Genomic DNA, 25823 nt, shown 5'->3' with positions numbered 1-25823 from the left:
CAACCTGAGTCCGCCTCTCCAAAGCAGGCTAAAATGCTCTCAGTTGATCATTTCGTCATTATCTACAGCATTTTTATCCTTCCCAGCTTGTGACGCCACTCTTTCTCTAAAATCTTCTTTACCATTAACCAAAGATTTTCAGATGATTAAACATCTCGTTGCTACTGCAGCATTCTCTGTCAAGTGGGTCATTGATCTAGTATTATATATGGGGATAAATAATCAGCGCTCCCAACTTAGGTAAATTTACCGTTACTTTCCGAGGAGAACTTGTATCGGAAACTCAGCGAAGCGCATCCTTCAATATAGGTCAAAGCAGCTGTAATCAACGTAGATGCAGGTTGCTAGGCAAATTAAACTACACTATATAGACGACAAGGTGCCCACACCAGTAAAGGCCGGATTAACCTAACTTGTTTCTTTATATTTGCTAATAAATAGGTTGGTATGTGTTTAGTCTGCTTAATAAGGATCGATATGCATGTCACCACCTACTAAGAACAAGCAAACCTGACAGACGCTGTGCGGCCAGACTTTGTTTTATCTCTAAAATGGAAAAAATGTATATCCGTCTTTTCTGCATTAGTGGTTAGGTGGACATCAGATTTTCATTCATGCACATCTCTAGGCACATGAGATACCATAGAGCTAACTGTTGGCAGGCATTATCAACACACGACGTTTAGTCCTTGTAGAATCACCTAAGCTGTTCGCTGATAAGTAGCGTCCACATAAATGGTGGTCATAATAAATGTGATTGGTTCTATACTAGCTCCAAAAAGCTCACTTCGCAATGTGGAAACAGGGGCACTAAGCTAGGGGGTTAGTATTGCGCTATTCATAAAATGTTTGAAGATATGTAAATTCTGGTCCTTTTCGGTGAAAATACTTCATAGAAACTCTTGGCAGCTCTACTGTGTGGCTATGCTGAAAATTTTATAAACATCTGCGAGGTGGTTTTTGAGTCCATAAACTATATTAATACACACATATGCACATTCACTAATTCATCTTTTTTAGTTAGCTGTACCTACAATAATTTAAGCAACTTGTTAAGAACCAGGTTACAAAGGAGTTCTGGTATACGTGGTACCTCTGAACTTCACACACAAATTGTCCGCTGTCTTATTACTGAAAACATAAATTTGCTAATAAACAAATTTTTTCTTTGCAGAAACTCTTACATTCCAACCCGAGTTTGTGGAAAGCATTTCAAATGTGTCCGTGGCTGTGGGTCGAGATGCCACATTTACGTGTCATGTACGGCATTTAGGCGGCTATAGGGTAAGTAAAATGACCTGATGGACCACGTTTATTTATTAAAATAAATGTGATCGAAAACTAACTAAGTGTACATAGAAAATTACCGATTGAGCCAGATGAGAAAAATTTATATTTTGTGCTTAGCAGCTAATTCTCTTAGATTATGTTGTGCTGCACTTACGCCTTTTCTTGCATAATCTCTTTATGAAGTAAATTCTCACTTACTTACCCTACTTTTATTGGTTATTTATTATTGTATTTCTGTTACCTTTATTCACATGAACGTCCACTCAACACCGGCTACCGCTCCTGTTCAACGTTCAACTAACACACAATCGCTATACAATAACTAAAATAACGGTGAATTACTATTATTTCTGTTCCTTCTGTTGTTCTACAAAATGCCAACCACTTGTGCTGTCATATTCGCTGTCATATTGGCTAACGATGATGTTGCTGCTGCTGCCGGTGATGCTGTCGGTGTTATTGCCTCCGGTACTTCTTGTCTGTTCGTTGTTATTATTATCAGGTTGGCTGGCTAAAAGCGGATACAAAAGCCATTCAAGCGATACATGAAAATGTCATCACACACAATCCACGTGTCAGTGTTAGTCACTTAGATCAGAATACATGGAATTTACATATAAAAGCTGTTTCAGAAGAAGATCGCGGCGGCTATATGTGTCAACTGAACACGGATCCAATGAAAAGTCAGGTAAGTTGGAATTGCTAAAGTGTTTGAAATGTTAGAAAGGAGTATATGTATACTAGAATGTATTTAAAATTACCGCTAAGGAGGGTTAAATGGTTTGATTTCGTGGAATGCATTATTTATCCACAAGTGGATAAGGAATAATCATTGATTTCACTTGATTAAACACAAAACAACTTTCGTGTTAAATAAATCAGTCATTCACGTGTAAGAAAAGTCCGAAGAGTGAAAAAGAAAAAAAATAATAACAAATGTGCGATTTACCTTCGTGAAGATTTGGGTCGAGCTTCTCTTTCAATTAGCGTCGTGCTCCTTTTAATTTTCCTTAAAAATTGGCAGAACGAGACTTACACGTTTTACGCCGACTCCGAACGGCATCTGCTAGGCAGATCAATTTTCACTGAGAAGCTTTTCAAGGCAGAATTACCCTCGATGTGTTTGCCAAGTCACTCCAGAGGGGCGAACGTAATTGAAAAAAGTTATTTGAAAATTGTTTGTGTTACTTTGCCCGGGAGTTGAACCCAGGATCCTCGGTGTGAAAAGTCACAGGTTAGAGAATGAGTTCAGAATGTGAATGTTCTTAATAGACAACATCATACTCTCAGGCAATGTTCCAACCAAAAAATGTGTGCTTTTTTTGACAGCTCAGCCTTAACACATCTAATTATTACTTACCTCGAACTAGGCTTACTAGATTTTCATAGGCCGATACAGTAATTTGGACTTTGCCATTAGTAGATATTAATAAAAATCATATGATTTTCAAATTTAAAATGTAACCTTGGTGTTTTTTGGTACACGTTTTGTCAGGCTATGGGAGAATGTAAGCAAAAAGGTAAGCGTTAGCGTGGTATTTAGAATTGGTATACTGTTTAGGGGAATATAGAATGTTTAATATAGGTGTAATAACTACACAGTAGCTTGATGTGGGAATAATGCACTTGGTGGTGATGTAAAAGAAATAGCAGTAAATTAAAGCAAGAACAGGAAATATACTGTAACGAATTTACTTGCAGATCCTCTTATTTCAAATCTTCTACTAAGGTTCGAATCACTAAACTGTTGAATAAATAACTCCAGTATTTAATAATGCAAAATGGCCTTTATTAAAGTACTTCACAATAAATAACTCTACTATTTCCCGACAGATAGCATGCTTAATCGAAAATAGCGCCTCTACCGGTGTCGCCGAAAAGTATAAACGGTTTACTCGTTGATATTTCCAGGCGGTTCTGTTCGAAAAATCTACTAGTTGGTTATCTGCTATAAGTTTCTCAGCTATAACTACAGATGCACAATTCACAGCTCATGCGCGTGTGTTTGTGAGCGACACTTCCACAATTATATTGCATATCTCAGATAAGATATCTGCATGTGTCTCTGCGCTGCTCCTCCGCTGCGTGTTCGTACATACGTGAAGACACAATGGTTGAATTATTTATGTAGATACTGATTGATTTATGGATGTGCATACAAGTCACTCCCAGCATCGGATTAGAGATGGCAGTACTCCTTAGTGTTGCTAATATACAATACGTTAAAGTAAAGTAAAAAAACTATCAGCTATCGACATGTTATTGTGTTATAAATTGGTTTCCGATAAGAAAAGTTATCAATAAGAGATCGTTTTTAATTCGATGAGTTAAAGGTTGGTTATCGAAAAGTTATCGATTTGATATCAAAAAGTTATGAATTTGTTATACAAATATTGACCAGTTATCCATTATTTATGTGGGATTTCTTTGTCTAGGGTTCCAATTAAAACTCGGTTAATTACTAGAACGTGTATATTAGCGTTTATTACATTTACATATACTTCTATATACGTGTTGTCAGTACCGCACTTCAAACTTGATTGTCGTTCGTCTCTTTTAACTAACTTGTGTTAGGCTCTCTTCGTCTAGTTCGGGTTGCCGGTCTAACTATTGCAGGGATGCAATTAGTGCAGTGTATAATTAAAAGGTATGTCCGCTTCTAGTTGTCCTACGTCCGTCTGTCAATCCCACATTCGGCCATCCTGATGCTTCATTCGACTCGGATGAAGGATTCCATGGCTTCATGTACTCTGCCACTGTGTGTGTTATTCTCGGACCTTCGACGTCACCAACTTTATGTACAATATAGCGACCGTGATCTTGTTTCTCTTTTATTTTGTATGGTCCGAAAAATTTTTGTTTCAGTCGAAGTCCAGCTCCATACTGTGTGCGCTTAATTGCGACCAACTCTCCGACTTCATACTCTGTTGCTTTCCTGCGGTTCTTGTTGAAGTTTCTCATATTTTCCTTTTGTATGCGAGATATGTTTTCACGCGCTTCCTCCCGCACTGTGTTCCTCTCTGCCTCCAGCTCTTCTATAACTGAATCTTCTAACAACCTTCGAATGTCATGGTTTGCGTTAACGCGCATATCGACACCAGTTAAGAGTTTGAACGGAGAATGCTGGGTGCTTCGCGTCGGCGTGGAATTTATTAGTTGTTGAACTCTGTCTACGTGCTTATACCACAACTTGGGATTTTCGATGCAAAGCTTCGTCAACATTGGCATAACTATTTTATGGACCCTCTCCACTTGTCCGTTACCGCGTGGCACACCAGTGGTTATAACTAGATGCTGAATGTGCTGACTTCTACAGTAGTCTTCGAAAGCATTTGATGTAAAACCAGTCCCTCTATCCGTTATAATCCTGGATGGGTTTCCAAATATCGCCGATTGTTTCTCTAAACGATCTAACAATTCGTCGCTACCTGTGCTTTTGTTGGGGTAAAGCCAAACAAATTTAGAAAACGCGTCGATGATCACTAAAATATAGTTGTATCGCTTTTTTGTTTCTTCCATAGGACCGACGTGGTCTAGATGAAATGTCACAAGCGGTTTGTCCTCTTTATTGATGGGGTGCTATATCGTAGATAAAGAAATCTCTCTCAACCAAATCTTGTGTCTTCTTGGATGCGTAATGTCCTTGTCTGTGAGCTATCTCGATGATTTCTCGTTCCATAGGTGCTGGTACTACCATAAGTTCTTTAGCGAGATCTTTATGGATAATACCATGCTTTATATAAAAATCGTGATAATTTTCATGTTCCAAAACTTTCCGTATCGCTGCCAGCTTGTCATCCTTAAGCTGTTCTTCCTGTATTCTGTGTCGTAAACTATCAGTCATCATTAGACAATGCATACGGCTTAACGCATCCACATGCCTCATCTGTTTTCCTGAACGGTGCTCTATCTCATATTGGTAATCCTGAAGGTACATAGCCCAACGCGAAATTCGTAAGGGTACTTCTTGTCTTTTCATTGTAAGCGCAAACGCGTTACAATCCGTAATGATCTTAAATTTGATTCCCATTAAGTATACCCTCCACTTTTTGAGCGCTGCTACGATGGCTAAAACTTCCAATTCATATGAGTGGTATTTCTGTTCCGCGGTTGTAGTCTTCCTGCTCATGTATTCGATGGGATGCAGACATCTATCCTGCGAGTCTCTTTGCAGCAAGACTGCGCCATATCCCTGCATAGAATCATCCGTGTGTATTTCCGTTTGCGATGCTGGATCGAATAGTCGGAGTACTGGTGGATTCACTAACGCAGTCTTTAATTGTTGGACTGAGGCTATTTGCTCGTTTTCGATTCGAAACTCTGCATGATTTCCCAAAAGATCAGTCAGTGGCTTAGCCACCAACGAATAGTTCGGAATGAAACGCCTAAAATACGATGTGAGTCCCAAAAAGCGTTGCAACGTTTTAATGTCAGTCGGAACAGGGAAATTCTGTACTGCCTGAGTCTTTTCCTGCGACGGTGTTATAGTTGATGCCTCAACAACGTAGCCCAAGAAAGTAACTCGCCTCTTCAATATTTGGCATTTTTCCCATTTTATTTGTAACCCGTACAACTCTGCTGTCTCCAACACGCTTTTCAGACTAGTCAACCCATCCTCCACACTCTTTGAAGGAATAATTATGTCGTCCATGTATACAATAATTGTTTTATTGCGGATAAGCTCTCCTAACACCGCATGAATATATCTCGTGAAAACTGCTGGGGAGTTACAAATACCGAATGGAGCATATAGAAACTCATATTGCCCATTGTGTGTGACAAAAGCCGTATACTTCCGTGACGCAATGTCTAATGGTACATGGAAAAATCCGTTACGAAGATCTAATGTTGTGTAGAAAGTTGCCGATTGAAGTCTTTGCAGCACGTCGTCAATCAACGGCATGGGGAAGTTGTCGCGTATAATTTTTCCATTTAATTTACGATAATCGCAGCACAATCGTTTTGTACCATCTTTCTTTGAAACGAGAACTATCGGTGACGCATACTCGGATGTGCTGGCCTGGATAATATTGTCGGCTAACCACTCCTCAATTTGTTTTTCGACAACGGCTTGATCTGCATAGGACAGTCGGCGCGGTCTTTGGTAAATGGGCACTTCATCCGACAAAATAATCTTCATCTCAATTGGCGATGGTTTTTCCTTCACACATCTGTAGTTTGTAATCAGACCTAGTACACTTGCTTTTGTATCGGGTTGTAAATGATCAAGCTCACACTGTGGCTCTACGCTCACGCTAACCCCAATTTGCAACATTGCCTCAACCTCTTTCTCCAATTCGCCTATATTCGCTTCCTTACTCACAACTAATTTCTTGCTAACTGGTGTTTTCTCTCTATTATCGAGTTCCTGAGTTGCAATTCTTTTCTTTAAAAATCTTACACCTTCATCATTTATGGCTATATCGACTTGACTCAAAATGTTTTTACCCAAGATAGCGTCGTACAAAATATCGCTCTCTTTAGTGACATGAAACTCGATGTCGACTTCGACTTCATCTAAACTCATACGCGCGGTAAAACATCCGATAGTTTTAATCATTTTGTTACCGATGCCATACAAGGTTTTAATTTTTGGTTGTAGATCAACATATCCAATGTTCACTAGAGTGTCGTATCTTATCGCGCAAATGTCACTACCCGTGTCTAAAAGAGCTGAAAATGTGTGCCCGTTGATTTCTAAATCTCTAAATAGGCATGTATCTCGCGCAACTGGCTTAATATTTGCTTGTTCTTTGTCGTCGGTAACTACATGAACCTTCTTGTTTTCGCTGTTTTCTTCAGTACGCGATGTCTGCTGCTTACAATCATTGGCTTTATGACCAACTTGACTACACTTAAAGCACCGAACAGCCGAACGAGTGCAATGCCTAGCCAGATGCCCTACTTTTCCACACTTAAAACACGCTTTGCTGCCGTGGGTTTCACTTTTGTCTGTATTTTTCCCTTGAGGTGGTTGTGGAACCGCTCTACTACCTAAACTTTGGAATTGTCCATGAAATTTTTCATATACGCGCAAGTTCTCTTTTAAATCAGCTATAGTGAGAGCTTGGTAAAGAATTTGTTTATTGGATCTCGTATCGGGTATACCCTCAATAAAATATTCAATGATACTGGCATCATCCATATCTAGCATGCTTGCAATTTCCATCAGCGAGTACAAATATTCTAGAAAGCTTTCATTTGCCCTCTTACGTCTGTTCTTTAATCGGCGATGGATTTCATTTGCACTAAGCTTAACTTCAAACTCTTCTTTAAGGATGGACTTTAACGAGTTCCAATCCTTAATTTCTCTCTGACTCCTAACAAATATTTTAGCCGCACCTTTAAGGAGTTGTTTTCCATAAACAAATTTTTGCAGGTCATTCCAATTAACAACAGCTGCATTACTCTCAAACTCTTGCAACCACTGATTAATGTCAGGTTGCCCACACCCTGAAAACGAAGACAGAGTATCCTCAATGTCTCGAAGACTAAAATAGCTATGAGTCGCATTGTTCAACCTATTCTGAAAACTTCCATCCGAATCTGAACTATCATCACCTTCTTCTCTGGAAAGGCCGAAGTGTTCTAAAAGCGTATCTTGGAGTTCACGTTTACGTCCCCTAGTTGATAGTCCTAACGATGTTAGTTTTTCCCTAAGACCGTTCAAGTTCAATGCTAAAATTTCGTTTACGTCCATGTCGACGTCTTTACAATAAATATGGTTTACAACTCAAGAGGTATATTATGTATTCAAATTGTATCAATACTTAAAATCACAAAAAAAGATTTTCTTTCTTGTCAATATATTGGTTGTACTCAGAATTTCCTGTAAACAGGTTTTGTGAACTATTTCCGCGTAAATCGCAGTGTAAATTTACGTACAAAGTGGAAAACCAGTAAATGTTTCCTTTATTTTCTTAAGTCAAAGGTTTACAAGAAAATCTGAGTGTTTATTAATTTAAAATTCAACTCTTGAATGAATTTGTTTTGAATCGATTTCAAAAATAACTTTGAGAAGTAAATTTTTTTTCGCTTTACTTTTAGACAAACTTAAACAGAAATGTTTTTTTTTTCACTCAACTAAAAACTATTCGACAGCTCTAGTTTGATACAGTGCACTCAAATTGCTTGAATGTTTGTTTTAATTCAGCCCAAATTTACAAAATGTAATTAGTATATTTAAACACGGTCAAAATTTATTTTGCTCAAATAGTGGCTTTATCTGAACTGAAGCTCAATGTACTTATTTTGCAATTAAGATTTAATTTCTAAACTGTCGAAATTATGTATGATTATTTTAATCAATCGAATTATTTTACTCAAGACAGAATGTGTCTAAAACGTCATCAGACATACAAACTCCAATTTAACTTTGCTCACCAGAAATATCGAACAGTGCACATACATGTATTACACAAAACGTACATATATTTATAACAACTTATCTGCAAATAACTCGAACAACTGCATTTAGTTTGATCTCGCCTGTAACGTCGCTGTAGCCAACTACTGTTTCAAACGCCTTCGTTCTGTTTCACTCAAACACGCATTAACTGACCTCAGCTCTGCTTTACTTCCACTCTTCCACTGCAATCGTAACCCTTCGTTACCTGGAACACAATGTGCCAGCTCAACTGTTCTCACTATCGAACCTCTGTCGACGCCACAATTTCCAATACACACTGCAGTAAAACTTAGATCAAACCTTCCTCGCTATCAACTCGCAGACAATTCTGCCAAACGCAATTGAATTTCAAACTTATTCAAATTGCAACTTATACCAATTGTTTGATCTTTCTCTGCTGCTGCTGACAGAATTTTAATGTTCGCTGCTTACTCTTGCTGTTTCGCGCAACTGAGGCTTGGCTGCGCTCTGCTACTGCTCTAACGAGATCTCCACTGAATGACGCCGTTATTTGCCACGGTATAACCGTTTCTTCGTTCCGTTATTTTTCTGGCTCTTATTTCGGGTGGTTTAATTTGCATTTACTTACACACCACGATTTTCCCAAGTTTTCTGTGTAAAAGTTGATGCTTTTTACACAATCGAAGATGCGGTACTTTTCTCCTTCTGCTATGTGCGTTGCGATTTACCTCTGCCCTTGTTACAGTGCGCCCATATAATATGTGCATACATACACGTTCGCGTTTCTAATTTATGCAGCAATTTAACGATTGCACCGATTTTATTTTAGAAAAACTTTTTTAACTTGTATAACGACTGTAAAAAATTCCGGGCGAGCCCCCAATTGTGGGATTTCTTTGTCTAGGGTTCCAATTAAAACTCGGTTAATTACTAGAACATGTATATTAGCGTTTATTACATTTACATATACTTTTATATACGTGTTGTCAGTACCGCACTTCAAACTTGATTGTCGTTCGTCTCTTTTAACTAACTTGTGTTAGGCTCTCTTCGTCTAGTTCGGGTTGCCGGTCTAACTATTGCAGGGATGCAATTAGTGCAGTGTATAATTAAAAGGTATGTCCGCTTCTAGTTGTCCTACGTCCGTCTGTCAATCCCACATTTATATTATGTGTTATCGAAAAGTTGTGAAATGATATCAAAAAAACATCAAAGTTAACGATTTATTACCGAAAAGTTACCGATTATTAATCGAAAAGTTATCAAATGTTGTTAATTTTTTATCAAAAACCTACAGAATTGTTAACAAAAATTATCGATTTATTATCAGAAATGTATCAATTATTTATCGAAAAATTATCAAAAAGTTGTCGATTTGTTATCAAAGGCTATCGCATTGTTAGCTAAAAGTTGGCGATATGTTATCGACTATCTGTCGAAAATTTATGAATTTGTTATTGATTTACTATCGAAAAGCTCCCGATTTTATCTCAAATAGCATTGATTTGCTATCAAAATGTTATATATTTTATATCGAAATGTTATTAATTTCCTATCAGGTTAACACTGGTTTCTAATTTGTGTGTTATCGACGATTTGTTATGAAACAGATGCCGAAAAAACTTCAATATAAAATCGACGACACATACGTAACCCGCCAATAATAAGTAGGTAGAGAAATAAGTAAGACATCTATAACTCGATAGTAGTTGTATAATGCTATAATAAGCTTACAGTAACTAGTCCTAAAATTGGTGATATCCATTGTTACCGATAAGAAGCCGATGAAGCGCTGACGTAACGTTGTAGTGCAGATACTTTCCTAACATGTATAGTCGTCGATAAGCTTGGTGCCAAACTTTGCAATGAAACACTTATATGTGTCTAAGCATTAATAGAATAAGTAGATGACGCTTATAAGGAAAGCAGCTAAGAAATAATTTCGAACCTGATCAAAGAAAAACGGAACCAAATTGATCACGATGTGATCGATTGCACAAGTTCTCTAGTCACAATACGCCTCTTACACCTGCTCGCTGACACAATTGTTGACCGGACTATGTAACCAGAGAGTCATAAGTTTTATCTCACTAACTCCTTCACTTGTTCTTCATCCACCGTAAAAAGGACGAAGTGTAAGTAAAGAGCTTGATTAGGCCCCTATAAAAAAATATAGCTGAATGGAAATTGAAAATTGTAAGAAATGCTGAAACCCAAAGTCAACGAACTGATTGAACTTTATCAGTGGAACTTGGGAGCTGGTATATATACAATCGACTGATCTGCCAAATCCTGCAAATGATACATCTTCTTGAGGTGATAAAGATTCTCCCCGAAGATTTTAGGAAGTTTAGTCGATGTTGATGTTCCTCTTACAGATATTGATGCAGTATTTTCCGAAAAAAAGCACCATTAAGGGAGTAGCCCGATTATTGCGAGAAAGATTTGATATGACTACGTTGAGCCTTATAGGTCATCCAACCCTCTCCTTCCGTGAGGAACTAGAGGTTGTCAAAGCTTAAATTATTAAGAAGACTTTTTTTCCGAAAATTTGCATTTTCTTCCGCCTAAAACCGCAAAGAACCTAATAGTCGTGAGAAAATAGAAACTTTCGCTATATCATGAGTATATATACAATGGCGTATGAGTGATATTAAATTCCTACTTTACTACTTTAAGTATTATCCTGCTGTTGTAAAAGTACGCTAAAAATCGTATTTTATTGTAAAGCAATTTACAAAGTGTCGAACAATCTGTGTACATTTCGGACAAAATAAACAAACAAACATTGCCATTGAGCTGAATATGCGATGGTTCCACACTAAAAATCTCCAAATACATACAAACACAAGACTGGTTAAACAAGCAAACAAACTTTGTTGTGTTAATGGAAGTATGTGCATATGTACATAGGTATGCATGTAGTAAGCACATAAGTAAGTGAAAGGGGAAAACAAATAAACTTAAACAAAGAAAATCATATAGCTATAGGGCTAAGTAGCTGTATTGGTTTGCAAAAGAAAAGCAAATGATGTTGAACCAAGACCCAAGCTTGCTAGGTAGGAAGTAAGCACAACTCCAACCAATTCCGATTTTGTAGCGGGCAACGAACGGACCAGTCAACGTACACTTCAATGTCCAACCAAGTGAAGTTTATGGCGCCAATAAAATGTATTTCATGCTTCCTTAATTTTTATTTCACTACGTCTTCTGCTCATGTTCACATTACTACTGCGCGCTGGAAAGCATAATGGCATGTATTTTCGTCAGGGATTGCAAACAACTGTTATCGAACAATAGCAAAACCAAACAAATCCATCTACATTCGAGGTTCATTGAGACTTTCCCCATAATACAAACTATTAATAAATGGATTATTGCGCTCGGAAAATAAATACCTTTTCATTTTTTATTACAATCTACATAAACGGCACAAACATGAAAAAGGGAACTGGAGCTGGAATGTACTCAAAGCATCAGCAGGTAAATCGTACTGACATCGTGACCCATGCAGTGTCTTCCAGGAGGAGGTCTATACCATAGAGAGTGCAGCCAAACTGCTTCAGAATAGTAAGGTCCCAGACATCAATGACACGATGGCCGCCCTGAGGGCATTAGAATTACATGTCATAAAATCGTATATCGTGTGGAGTTGTAAAGCCTCGCTGGCGTTCATAAGGCATCTAAATATTTCACTTTGCTGGGTTCCGAAGCACAAGCGATAATGAATTTAATAAATTTGCAAAAGAGATGGCCAGGAAAAGTTCCGAAATGGACATAAGCGTGACGGAGAGCTCCGTACGACCACCGCTTAGTAATTTCCTGAGAAAAATCGAGGAATATGAGATTTGGTAAACATTCTTGCTGTGGACTAGGATGATGGAGAGATCTCAAGGCCAAACTTACTTCTCAAGCTAAACAAGTCTGCAGTGACAGTACTTAAGGCGGTCATCACAGGTCATTGTACTGCTGCACCAATGCTTCGACAGTGACGCGTACCCAAAGCTCCCTCTGTAGAGGCTGTCAGTATGAGAAGGAAGATGAGTCGATTCATCGCTTTCTCTGCTAATGTCTCGGACTGCTGACAAGACACCTGAGATTTCTGAGCGAGCGGTTTTTTGATATTCTAGCAGAGGTGGGGAAGGTGGGTCTCTTACTCCTACTTAAGTTCACCAGAGAAAGCAAATGGTTCAATGAGAACCACTAGAACGTAATCTGGTTGGACGAATGTGGTCCGACATTCACTGAAGCCATTTACAGTGTGCAAAAATGTGTCCGAGTAGAAGTGTGGAAAATTTCCCACGCATGTCCTTTTAACCTTACTTGCCTCGATCGAAAACAGCAGTTACTTAAATTTTTTTTTTTAACCTTGACTATTTTTGTTTTTTTTTATTTCGAGCAGAAATTTTAATTCCACACTGTTAACTGTTATTCTTGAGCGTAATAAAAAGGATTATTATTTCGTTCCCTGATATTCGTATTGTTGCGGCCTGACATTAGAACGAAAAATGCACGACAGAATGAATTTTTTAAGGTGTTTTTATTTCAATTTTATTTAACGATGCGAATACCAACGATCAAACTTTAGTTCTAAATGAAGACATAAACCCAGCAAACACTCGGAGTCATGTAAGAGTCAGAAAGGAGTTATAATTCGGGTTGTTTGCGCTCAATGCATTTCCCTTCTTGCGATCGTCGCTTTATGAGTCTTCATAAACCTTATAAGTCTGAATAGGATTCATATATGACACCTATTGGGCTCTCATAAACAGATCATTTTCTACACTTATTGAAGTCTCAAAAGACTCTATAAAGATGATTTTCAGAACCAGTTTGCGCTGTAGGTAAATGACATATGTTTGACATTGGAATTGCGAATCATTATTGAACCTATTTGAAAAAACGATATTTTGGAAGACGCCCTTAGAATAAACAGAGTAGGAAGGCAGTATGTATGGCTTATGCATAAGTAGGACATGCCTATGCTACTGCAGTCAGCGATAATTGGTTACATAGGGGATTGGTTGGCATGCCAGAGAATAACGCGGAAGTCACAATCACAAAGTGTTCAAAATACTGACATCGATAAAATGCAGAGACTTTCTCCGGCCATAAAAGGAAAAGCGTCCATATCATTGCAAAAAAAAAAATAGAAGAAAGACAGTTTATAACAAAATCAATAATCTTTTTTGTTCCTGTTTGAAATAAAGCCGATTATATTTGAATTTTTATTTAGAATTAATTTATTTGAATTAATTTTTGGAAGCTGCCTAATTTGATATTTTTCATAAATATGGTTGGCTGGTTGGTTGGTTAGTCTTATCAAACTGGAGTCATAAAAGAATCCTAGATTATCATATTTCTGTGGCTCATATTAGGCATATATTTCGGACCCATATCGGAATCCTAAGTCATTAGCGCTCCGAGAATAATTCCCCTCAAACATTTTCGGAGCGCTCATAATTTAGAAATTGGATATGAGTCCGAAATATGTGAAAAATATGAGTTTCGGAAATATGATCCTATAAGAGTCCTTTATGAATCCGTTATCATAAAAACTATGAGCCGTTTGCAAGGAATCTATACTAAACAAAGCAACTTTAAACAAATATTCATATTTGATTATGGATAATTTTTCATTTCAATAAAAATTTCATTATGTACAACATTTGTTGGAGCTCTTCTTGCTTTTTTGTTTTATTTTATTATTGCAGACCGTCTCCATTAATTGTTTCCCAGAAATGTATATACTCAAGACATATACGGTGAATTTTCAAAACACTATTGTCTTCTCGCTTTGTCGTTCATATGGATACCACCCCTTTTAATTCCAAGGATTTTATCCAAACTATCTGCTAAGACCATTTTCACAAACAACGCCTTGAATATGCTTCCCTATTTTAGTATTCTTTAACATCCTTATCCAAATGTCAAAATAAAAGGCTCATAAATGGCTCCGAAAGTATTCAAAATGGAGTCCGTTCGGAGTCAAATATATGCCAAAAGTGAGTTGTTTATGACGCCAATATTTGTTATTTATGAGTCATATCGTTTATGAAATATGCTCATGTCGGACGATAAGAAGGGAATGACATTCATATCGGACTCTTGAATGAGTTCATAAAGAAAGTAAACGCTTCAATTTTAGACTCCTTTTTGTGTCTTTTATGACTTCGAATGTTTGCTGGGTTTTGGGGTAAATATTTATTTGTGATATGTGTGTACTCTGGTTAGTGGAAATAATTGTATAATAAACAAATAAACAAAAGCAGAAAAAACTAATATTTACAAAAACATTTTTCTTCAAATATAATATCAAAAAGACCGCTGCAATAAAGTAGCTAGCTTTTTGTACTTAAGCATTTCACTTCTTTTGGTACAAGTCAACTATTTTCCCATTAAATTTGCTTCGTCCTCTACCTCATGTTGATAGTAAATTTTCGCAAGGTTATTTCTTTGTACCTATTTTGCTCATTTGTTGATACAAATTTATGCGGTCATAAGTTTTTTCGTTTTTTTGGTTGCTTGTCTCTGCTCTTTATTAAAAGGTGATTTTTATTCGCACATCAATGCGGTCAGGCGGTCGGTCTGCAGGTGTTTTATTCATTTACTTTATTGGCGGTCTCTTAATGTATTTTGACAGCTATGACGGGAAGTTAGTGTCCAGACATGAAGGTCTGACATAAAGTTGATGACAACTTGCATTATGTATTTATGTAGGTGTGTGTGGTAATCGTAAAACTACGAAATCTCAAAATTCACTTACCACAATCAAGCTAATTGAGATTATAGCATTAAACCGAATATAATATATGGATACACTTACATATGAAAAGGGAAAGCAGATGAACATGTGAGCATAAAATAAATCGGCGCTCAAGTGTACTACCTTGATTTGATTTTTTCGCGGAAAATATTGCGAGAATTCAGAATTCAGACAAGTTTACAAAGGCAGATATATATATATAAGACGGTCTGCTAGAAAAGCCTTCTCAAGCGAGAACAAAATATTATTACAAATGCTAGTTTGTTCTCGCAGTTGGTAAACTTGGAGATCTATATTTTTGTTACTTTTTGAGTTATGAGCAGTCAAAGTCGACAATAACTATGCCCGATATGGATGATCATGTTAAAGTTAACGCGCATGACCTACCTGCACACCGTGTAAAATTAACAGCACTCGAGTTAGGCGCTTTTTCGCGCGGAGCGTCACATATCGTGTTCTTTTGTTAATGTATCTTAAATATTAAAATCACTTACTTAAAAATTTCATCCCCATAGTTTTCTTTCTTCTCTAACAGATTGGATTTCTGGATGTAGTAATACCACCAGATTTTGTTGCTGAAGATACCTCTTCAGATGTAATTGTGCCTGAAGGCAGTTCAGTTAAACTAACATGCCGGTAAGTTTAAATTATATATTAAGAGCTATTCTTAAGCCAAAGTTAGTTAAACTTAATTTAACATAGCAAAGCAATAGTTGGTTACAGCCTGTAATTTTAGCGAACTTAAGCATTAGAGCGCCTTCATTACAGTTACTAACTAAAACGGGCGTTGCCACTCCCACAGACAAGAAATAAAACAATTGATTAAAATTCTAGCTGGTCGGTTCATTGCTTAATTTCATTTTCGATTAACCACATCTCAAAGTATTCGCTGAATCAATTAATTTCTTTTTTTTTCGATTATTCGAAAAGGAAGTTTCCTCGAATAATCCGTTTCTTTGATTATTCGAAATGGAATTTTGGATTTTTTGACTAATTTTGAATGAGGCGTTAATCACATTTCCAATTATGAGCTGAATCAAATAATTCATAAATTAATTTTGATTATACTAAAAGGAAGTTTCCTCGAATAATTCCTTTCTTTGATTATTCAAAATGCAATTTGGGACTTTTTTGATTAATTGTGAATGAGGCGATTAATCACATTTCAAAGTATTTTTATTATTCTAAAAAAAGTTTCCCCGAATAATCCGTTTCTTTGATTAATCAAAATGCAGTTTTGGATTTTTTTAATTAAATCTGAATGAGGCGCTTAACCATATTTTAAAGTATTCGCTTATTCAATTAATTGCTTTTTTTTTGATTATTCGAAAAGCAATTTGGGACTTTTATGATTAATTGTGAATGAGGCACTTAACCACATTTCAAAGTATTAGCTGAATCAATTAGGAAGTTTCCTCGAATAATCCTTTTCTTTTTATAATTCAAAATGCAATTTCGGATTTTTGGTTTGATTAATTGTGAATGAGGCGATTAATTACATTTCAAAGTATTTTTATTATTCTAAAAAAAAGTTTCCTCGAATAATCCGTTTCTTTGATTAATCAAAATGCAGTTTTTGATTTTTTTTATTAAATGTGAATGAGGCGCTTAACCATATTTCAAAGTATTCGCTTATTCAATTAATTGCTTTTTTTTGATTATTCGAAAAGCAATTTGGGACTTTTTTGATTAATTGTGAATGAGGCGCTTAACCACATTCCAAAGTATTAGCTGAATCAATTAATTTTTTTTTTTTTTGATTTATCTAAAAGGAAGTTTCCTCGAATAATCTTTTCTTTTTATCATTCAAAATGCAATTTCGGATTTTTTTGATTAATTGTGAATGAGGCGATTAATCACAATTCTAGCGCCTTCTATGTTTTACTCAATTGCCATTGAATATAACTTGAGCAATTTTAGATTACATATTAGGTTGTTATTAACATTTCTTCAAAAGGGGGCGGTGCCACTCCTCTTTTCTGAAAAGTAACGAAACTTGATATATCTCCGCCACTTTATTAAATAGATATCCAATATTTAATCCAGTGATCCTCTTTAGAGTGGGAGGAGAAGAGGATGGATAAGTAGGAGAATGAAATTGCAATACGCTGCAGGCCAGTTTTTGTATAAAGCTGGGTTAATGTATCTCAAAGATGAAGATATATGAAATGTTTCAAAAAGTGGGTGCGGAAACTCCCACTTTCTGGAAATATGCCAAATTTTCTAATTATCTCCAGTTATTTCAAGAAGAAGCCTTCATAAGAAAGATAAGTTAAAAGGATGTAGAGCATAATAAATTATAAAGGGATGTACAAGGAAGAGGCAGGAGGAGACGAGTTAAAGGGAGGCTAGTCCTTGGGCTTGATACGACATATAACTGAACTGCTATGCAATTTTTAAAAAGTTGACAGTGACCCGCCATTTCCAATTTTCAATATGCTATCAGGGTGTAGAAGGGGGTGGAAAGCAGGTGGAAAAAGAAATGGAAAAAGGGAAAGGATCTGCGAGAGGAATGGGAAGGAGATCAGAAAAATATAGGGAAGGGAAACGAAGAAAGAATGAGGGAAAGTCAAAAAGGTAGAAAATAAATATAGTTTAAAAGAACTAAACAACACCAGATTCGTGTCTCCACTATTAAGCAAAACTCGTTTTGTAGCGAGTTATTTAACCACTGTCAATAATTGCCGCCAGATGTGTCTAGCCTAGAGAGTTACAAACACAAGTGAAGCTAATATAATGTTGTTAAAAAAAGAGACGAGATCGAGGGACGCAAAGATATAGACCGGTAGTAGAAAGGGGGATAGAGGGAAATAGGGATCTCCATATCTATAATGAGAGCAGTATGAGAGCAGAAAAATAAAAGAAAGAAAAAGGATAGGAAGAAAATCAGCCTAGAAAGTTAAGGTTAAAGAAAAGCTAACGATAGGGAGAAAACTGTAGGGCGAGATGTAGAAAGAACGCTAGTGGAAAGACGGGTAGTAAGGCGATGAAGGAGAGAATAGAGGAGGGGAAAGAAATGCCAGAAGAAGGGTTGCAGGAGTTGGAAAGGAATTGGAAAGGTAAACATTCAGGTAAAAGAAGAGAAATAGGATGCGGAATAGGATATATAATAGAAAGACAAAAGGGAGACAGAACTGTAACAGAGTGAAAGTAGAAGAAAATTTAAGGGCAAAGGGTAAGCCTACAGAGAAAAGAAAGCAGTTGACGAGATATCTGCTGAAAAAAAAAATCCGAATGGTTTTTACATCCGATTGAGGGGAAGTGGGGCTGATATGTTGCGCCTATACGCTTACATTTATGCGTTCAAGTTATACAGTATAACTATGTTTACGAATAAAAGGGCGACTATGATTACGACTTCGGATTAAACTGATATTTTACGTTATTAAGCCTTTACGAAAATGTATCAAAACGCTTGTGCGCCAATACACTTTCATACCAGTACACGTTTTTACGCTAACCTGCAATAACACTTTTACACTACTTATCTTATAAGCTAATTCGCTTATACGTTAATGTACTTTTACGATTTTAAGCTAATGCGCTTTTACGCTAATATGATCTTACGCTGAAACGCTTTCACGCTAATGCTCTTTCACGCCGACACGTGTTTACGGTAATACGTTTAACGCTTATACGTTCACTTGCTACGATGAGCTTACATTCGTGAAATTTTAAAGAGTTACAGACGCTGTTAACACAAAATTAAATTGTCTACACTTTACTCTTATGTAACGGCTGTCTAGCACGGTTTTAAATAGTTCCACACAAATATATTATGCGGTGCTACACGGGCTTCAAAATTTACATTCACGATTCTTCTTAGTTGTGCTTACCTCAATCATTATAATCGCATAAAAGTTTAATAAAATATTACCCCATCAAAATACACACATACACACATATGCACATGCAAAAACATAGAAACGTATGTATGTACATATATGACTAATGTACCGTTCCACCATAAATATGCGCCATAAATTTACCATTCCACGCCCATCAAACTGGCTCAAAGTCATTTGTACAAATTTTTTGGTCAACAAAAAAATTACCCTCTTTAACAGTAATAAAACCACAACAAATAACTCAACAAAATCTTGCAATACCAACGCTAAGGGGCATGTGTTTGTGTGTTTCCGTCCGTCCACCACCATTAAGTAATAATGTCAACAAATTAAGCGACACTTCATTCTTCTTGATTTAGTGGGCAAAACTTTACTACAAAATTTTCGTTGGTTTCATTTACTGCGTGCTGCCCTAACTTGTCCCTAATTTGTGCTACCTTCTTCCCACTACCCCTACCCGTGTTGTACACAAATCATACAGATACTAAATATACCACAAAGTAGCAAAATTTCTACCACATTTTCCACAATAATGAACAGAATGGATATGGCGGTATTAAACAGGAACGTACTGTCATAGAGAAGATGTAGAAAGAGAGAGAGGGAAGTTTGTGGATGTATCCATGTATATGTGACTGTACATTACAAAGTGTTGTTGGGATGGCAGATATACGAAAAGCATTTGGTCAGTTTAAATGTTATTATATAGTACTTACTTTGTATCTGATTTATCGACTGGACTTTAGTGCATAAATGCGTTGCAAGTATAATTTGGTGCTTGGAATGATGCGAGTACCGAGAGTAGCGAGCTTAAGATATTCATGTAGGAGGTTTAGTGAAGAGTCAAGTGAATTAAGTAGAATATTTAACTTGCAACAAACTATTTGGTTTCAAATATATGAAACCACTGTAAAAAGGAGCCAAATATTCACTCTAAAAATATTTTAGGTTTTGCCTGCACTTTATACAGGCATAGAAAAGTTATGCATTTTTTATTTTTTTTTTATAAAAATCGCTTTTTTATGATTATTTTTCAAGTTTATTACTCCCTTAAAAAATTCTTTAATATTTCGCTTGGAAAAAACACTATTCGTAGAAGAATTTTTGACAACTGATATAATTCGACGACTGGTACGCCCTAACGTTCATCATTAATCTTCGGCTATCCCGCTTATGATTTAATTTTTTTTTTTTTTTGAAATACGAAAATAGGTTTGCTTTTATTTAAACATTTTGTCTATATTTTTTCCAATAAAAGGTTTTTTTTTTATTAAAATTCTTAGAAGAATTTGTAGACAACTAATATAGTTCGACGACTGCTAAGCCCTAACTTTCATCATTAATCTTCGGCTATCTCGGCTCTGATTTGATTGTTTTTTTTTTTTGTTTTTTTTTTTTTGAAATACGATTTTGTTCAACATTTTTTATACTTTTTTTATAATAAAATATTTTTTTGAATTAAAAAATTTTAACAAACACAAAAGCAGACTCAATCTGCGTTTTAAAACAAGAAAAAAGCCCAAGAATTAATAAAACAATTTTAAAAAGCAAAAATAATATATTTTTGTAAAAACTTTTTCTTTATTTGTCAACAAATTCATATCAACGCCCAAAATCATTTAATGGATTTTTTTGTAAATACGAAAATAAATTTTTTGTTTCTTTTATTTCTGTTCAAAAATTTAAAAAAACATGCACGCAAAACATATAATATATCATTTTTATTTTCATAATCTGGAATTTATTAAATAAATGCTTGTATTTAATTTGCGAGACATGCTCATCTAATATCAATAAAAAAAATTTGTTTGTTTGTTAAATAAACTATTTTTTTTTGTAAACTTGAATGAAATGCAGACAAAATAGAAAAGTTTTAAATTGTAGGTATTTTTAAAAATTTTTGTTAAATAAGTTTCTTTTAATCGTTGTCTTGAAAAAAAAGGCAAACACAAATAGAATTGAACATAAAAACACACATAAAAAAGTTTTATAAAAAATGTAAATTGTAATTTTTTTCAGTAACAATTTTTTACTTTTCTTTAATTTCAATTTTTTATTTTTCTTTTCTTTCTTTCAAACAAAAAAAAAAAAAAAAAAAAAAACAAAAACAAATACAAAATGCAATGAAAACAAACAAAAAAAATTTTTGGAATTTTAAGTTATCTGGTTTGTTATTTTTGTTATAAAAGTAATCGTCTACAAGCTTATTCAAGCACACAAAATATTCACAGGTTTTTTCTTTGAAATACGAAAAAATTTAAAAATTAACAAAAAGTTTCAATATATAAAATTTACAAATGCCGCTTTCTAATAAATACTTTTCTATTTTTCATCAAAACAATTTTAGAAAAAGTAAGCATCAACACAATAAATAAAAAAAAATCAATCTGTCTAATTTTTCGAATTCGAAAAATCGGAGCTGTAAAAAATATATTTATAAGATAAGAATTTTATAAAAAACTCACAATCGGTTTCTTTCAAAATACGAGAGTATTTCAAAACATTATACGAGTGCAAAAACAAAACAACTCTTTCGGATTGTTTTTCGAAACTCGGAATTAATTTTAAATACAATTTTTTCCACCAGAATAACGTTCTTACTTTTGTCAATCAAAAATTTACAAACACAAAATAACAATAAGAATAAAAAAATATCAAGGCCTTGAGCTTGAATTCAAACCAGGAGTCCTTTATCAATAGGCCGACAAAAACAAAAACAGTTAATAAAAAATTACTTTAAAAAAAAGAAGCTATTTGTTTTCAGTATCTTTTTTATTTTTGTTAAAAAAAAATTATAATAAATATATTTAAACATAAGAAAAACCAATTTAAAGCAATAGGTTTGCTTCGACATGCGAAACAAATTTTTTAAATTAATTTGTTTTTCGGAATACAAAAAAACCTTCAAAATACTTTTTTATATCCTAAAGAATTACTTTTTTATTCCTCAAAAACTATGTTTTATTTCTTAACAATATATAAATTTTTATATTAAAAACAATTTCTTTTGGTTTTACAACAAATTTATTTGAACACTTTTATTATTTGAGCAAAATAAAAAACTCGCACATCGTTTGATGTTAATTGAGATTTTTATAGTAAGACTAAAAAAATTGAAAAGAACTCATTCGTCGAAGTGTATGTTATAAGGAACGCGTTGGTGGAAGTGGCATAAGCCCTTCAGTATGATATTATTGTCTTAATTTTTGACCAATAATAGTTATTTGCAATCCCTGATTTTATCATATTCTATGCAGACCTTGAACTTTAGTTGAATACTGAGTAATATCCGACCGACAAATGAATTAATTAATGTATTGCATTGCTTTGCCCTCTGTGTTGTTGCTACTTCTGGTGCCTGCAAAAGCTTTATGCAAAAAACTTTTCAACACTTTGCTCTTTTTAATATATTATTTTTTTATTTTTGTCCAGTTACTTATTTATCATGAATTTGCTCGGGGAGTAAACAGCTTGTTTCACACTTATGTTTATCCGCCCAAAAATATGCAAACATTGTGAAGTAAAAGTCTAAGCCAGTTATACCGACACCGTAGAGTTTAAATGGACCTCTCTTAACAAATTGGCTGCAGTTCAAGCGTTCGCTATTGTTTTCATTTGTACAGCTGTTGGCTTTTGTTCGCTAGACATTTAAATAAATAAATAAATGTAAGGCGCGATAACCTCCGAAGAGATCTAAGGCCGAGCTTCTCTTCCAATTTGCGTCGTGCTCCTCTTGATTTTTCCTTACAAATTGGCCGGACGGGACCTACATGTTTTATGCCGACTCCGAACGGCATCTGCAAGGCAGATGAGTTTTCACTGAGAGCTTTTCATGGCAGAAATACAATCGGAGCGCTTGCCAGACACTGCCGAGGGGCGACCCCGCTTAGAAAAATTTTCTTCTAATTGAAAAATCTTATTTCTAAAATTTTGATGTTGCTTTGCCCGGGAGTTGAACCCAGGGCATACGGTATGATAGGCGGAGCACGCTACCATCACACCACGGTGGCCGCCTCGCTAGACATTTGCCTGCAAGTAATATCATCATCAAAAGTGTTGCATACATTAAGGCGTCTAGCTAAACAAAAGCACTTGCGCCTTATTTTGAGGAGTGCTGACACTTTTATCTTACTGGCATACATCTTTTTTGGTAACATGTACATTTAAATTTGTTAGAATTTGTTGCGCTTTTCTTGTTTTCGTGCCTTAACGAATTTTTACATGTCTGGCAATGGCATAAACGTATTTTTTTGTATGAAGAGAAGGGATTCTTTAAAAAAAACTTTAGAAGTCGATTGCGTTTTAGAAATTTTCATAAGACAATATTATATAAAATTAAACTAGATGCAATTCGAATCTTATTTTGAGTACTACAAAATGTATTTATACTTTTTACTACCCAGCGCTCGAGGCTATCCCGAACCTATAGTGACTTGGCGACGCGAAGACGGCAACGAAATAATACTCAAAGACAATATGGGGACAAAAACAATGGGTGAGTCAAAAAAAGAATAAAATGTTTTGTGTAAACCACTTTAAGTAGAAATCGGAGTTTAAACCAATTAGTGTTTCGCTCATAGGATCTAAAACTATTTCGATAATGAAATCAAACTATTTAAAAGAGCACGACAAGACACGATCAAGGAAGTATTCGCGAATATTTTACGAGAATAATCCAGATGCTTGTCGAAGAAAGTGAGGCAATTATAGCATAGTTTCGGGCTACATAAAAGGCGTTCACGCAACACATGAAAATCACTTACGTTTTAAATCATTGTGAGTGAATAAAGCTTTAATACTCCTAAGGCGCGGTTTTTCAGTTTTTTTAAGTTTGCTTAAACTCTAGTCAAATTTAAACTCCAGTTAAATTACTGAGTAGTTTTTCAGTCACAGTTTAAGGCCTCTTTTGAGTTAGGCTTTTTTGTACGCAACACTGTTTTTTTTATTATCGATATAATTTGCAGATACGACAACAGCTGGATTTTGTTTACCCCACAAACATTTAAAAAATATTTCACTGCAGAAGTTCCGGAGGTGATATCCAACATCATTCTCCAATCACTATACAACCTTTAAGGAATTTTGTAAAACTTGCAATTCACGAGTTTATCTCCAATTGCATTAGCATTTTCAAATTATTAATCAACCTTTGAGACATTTTGAGAAATGTACAGTTCTCAAATTAATATTCAACACGTTTATCCAGTTGATATCCTACATTGGATATCGAGTTGAGATGAACTTGACCAAAAATCTCCAAGGTGGTACCACCAAAGCCAGTAGCTATTTTTTGTTAGAAATAAACAACTGATTGATAGCAGTAATGAAGCGTAATTAATCAAAAATAAATTCTTTATATTTTATTTTATTTCGTGAAAATAATGTAGTATTGAAATCTTACACTTGAGTCCAGTTAAATAAACACAATTAGGGAACTATCATTTTTTCAACTTAAGTAATAGCATTTTCGCTTTATAAAAAATTCCCTCTTTTACTGAATACACTATGATTCTAAAGTTGAGCCACTGTTTCGAAACAACTCTTGAGATTTTAGAAGTATGCTAGTAATCAACATGAGCTCTAATGGTACTCAGGCCCAAATGTTTTTTGGATATATTCGACCCCATTTCGAACGAGCGCAAACACCGATATGTTAACTAGAGTTTAGCCCTGCCAGATCGGCCGTTTATTCTCAGCTCAAACTTCAGGAAGAGTAGACTGAAAAACTGCAGAATAAGTTTAAGCGTAGTTTAACTGACAAACTGAGTTGAACTTGTATTGAAAAACCGGACCTAAGTATGAGTTTGCATTACTATTATTTGTGGTGAATAAAGTAAACTGTTGGTATATAATATTTGACAAATCTGTGACACGAACCACTAACAACAAATCCAAAAATCAAAAATATCGTCACAATGTATTGGTTTCAATTCAGATTTCCACAACATATCTATTTTTTAACATTACCGCAGATTCGAAAACCAGAAAATTTTTTTATCAATTCAAAAATTATTTTTTACTTCTTTACTATCATTTACACACAGTGTCATCATTTCGTGGCGAAGTATTAAAGCTGACAAAAATCTCACGCAATGAGATGGGTTCATATCTCTGCATTGCATCAAATGGCGTACCACCATCGGTATCGAAGCGCATCTCACTCAACATACATTGTAAGTACTGACTCACATGCAACAACTAAATGCTTTTGATAGAAATACTTAACAGTGAATGACCAGCATATAAGTGAGAATGAAAAAAAAAAACATGTAAAACAGAGTAGCACATATGTAAATAATGCAGATGTAGGTATGGTCAGCACATGGTTGCCGAAACACTTTTTTCGAAGAAACATTTATTAGGAAAAAGCACCAAAACTATGAGAAAAAAGGACCAATATTATGCAAATGGTATACGTTGTTGGTCGACAAAGATTTCGATATCGAAAATTTCGAAAAATGGAAAAAGTACGGTAACTCATTACCAAACACGAATAAAATCATGAAGCTTAGTGGGTGGCTTTACCTTATCACTAGAAATTGAAATTTGT

The 25823-nt window shown here is 35.2% G+C and overlaps 1 protein-coding gene across 1 annotated transcript in view; it reads left to right on the top strand.

Moving 5' to 3' along the window:
- The first annotated feature begins 1867 nt into the window (after positions 1–1867).
- The window catches only part of DIP-alpha (Dpr-interacting protein alpha), a 66396-nt gene continuing 42440 nt past the window's right edge, over positions 1868–25823 (top strand). Inside the window, exons 1-4 of the mRNA XM_067780972.1 lie at positions 1868–1978; positions 15961–16061; positions 23677–23768; positions 25318–25446. Coding sequence (XP_067637073.1) covers positions 1943–1978; positions 15961–16061; positions 23677–23768; positions 25318–25446 — 358 coding nt within the window. The 5' untranslated portion in view covers positions 1868–1942. The remainder of the gene's footprint in view (positions 1979–15960; positions 16062–23676; positions 23769–25317; positions 25447–25823) is intronic.

The sequence above is a fragment of the Eurosta solidaginis genome, chromosome 4 (genome assembly GCF_040869045.1).
Source record: "Eurosta solidaginis isolate ZX-2024a chromosome 4, ASM4086904v1, whole genome shotgun sequence".
NCBI classification, from domain to species: Eukaryota; Metazoa; Arthropoda; class Insecta; order Diptera; family Tephritidae; genus Eurosta; species Eurosta solidaginis.
This window is presented reverse-complemented; position numbering and strand designations above follow the sequence as displayed.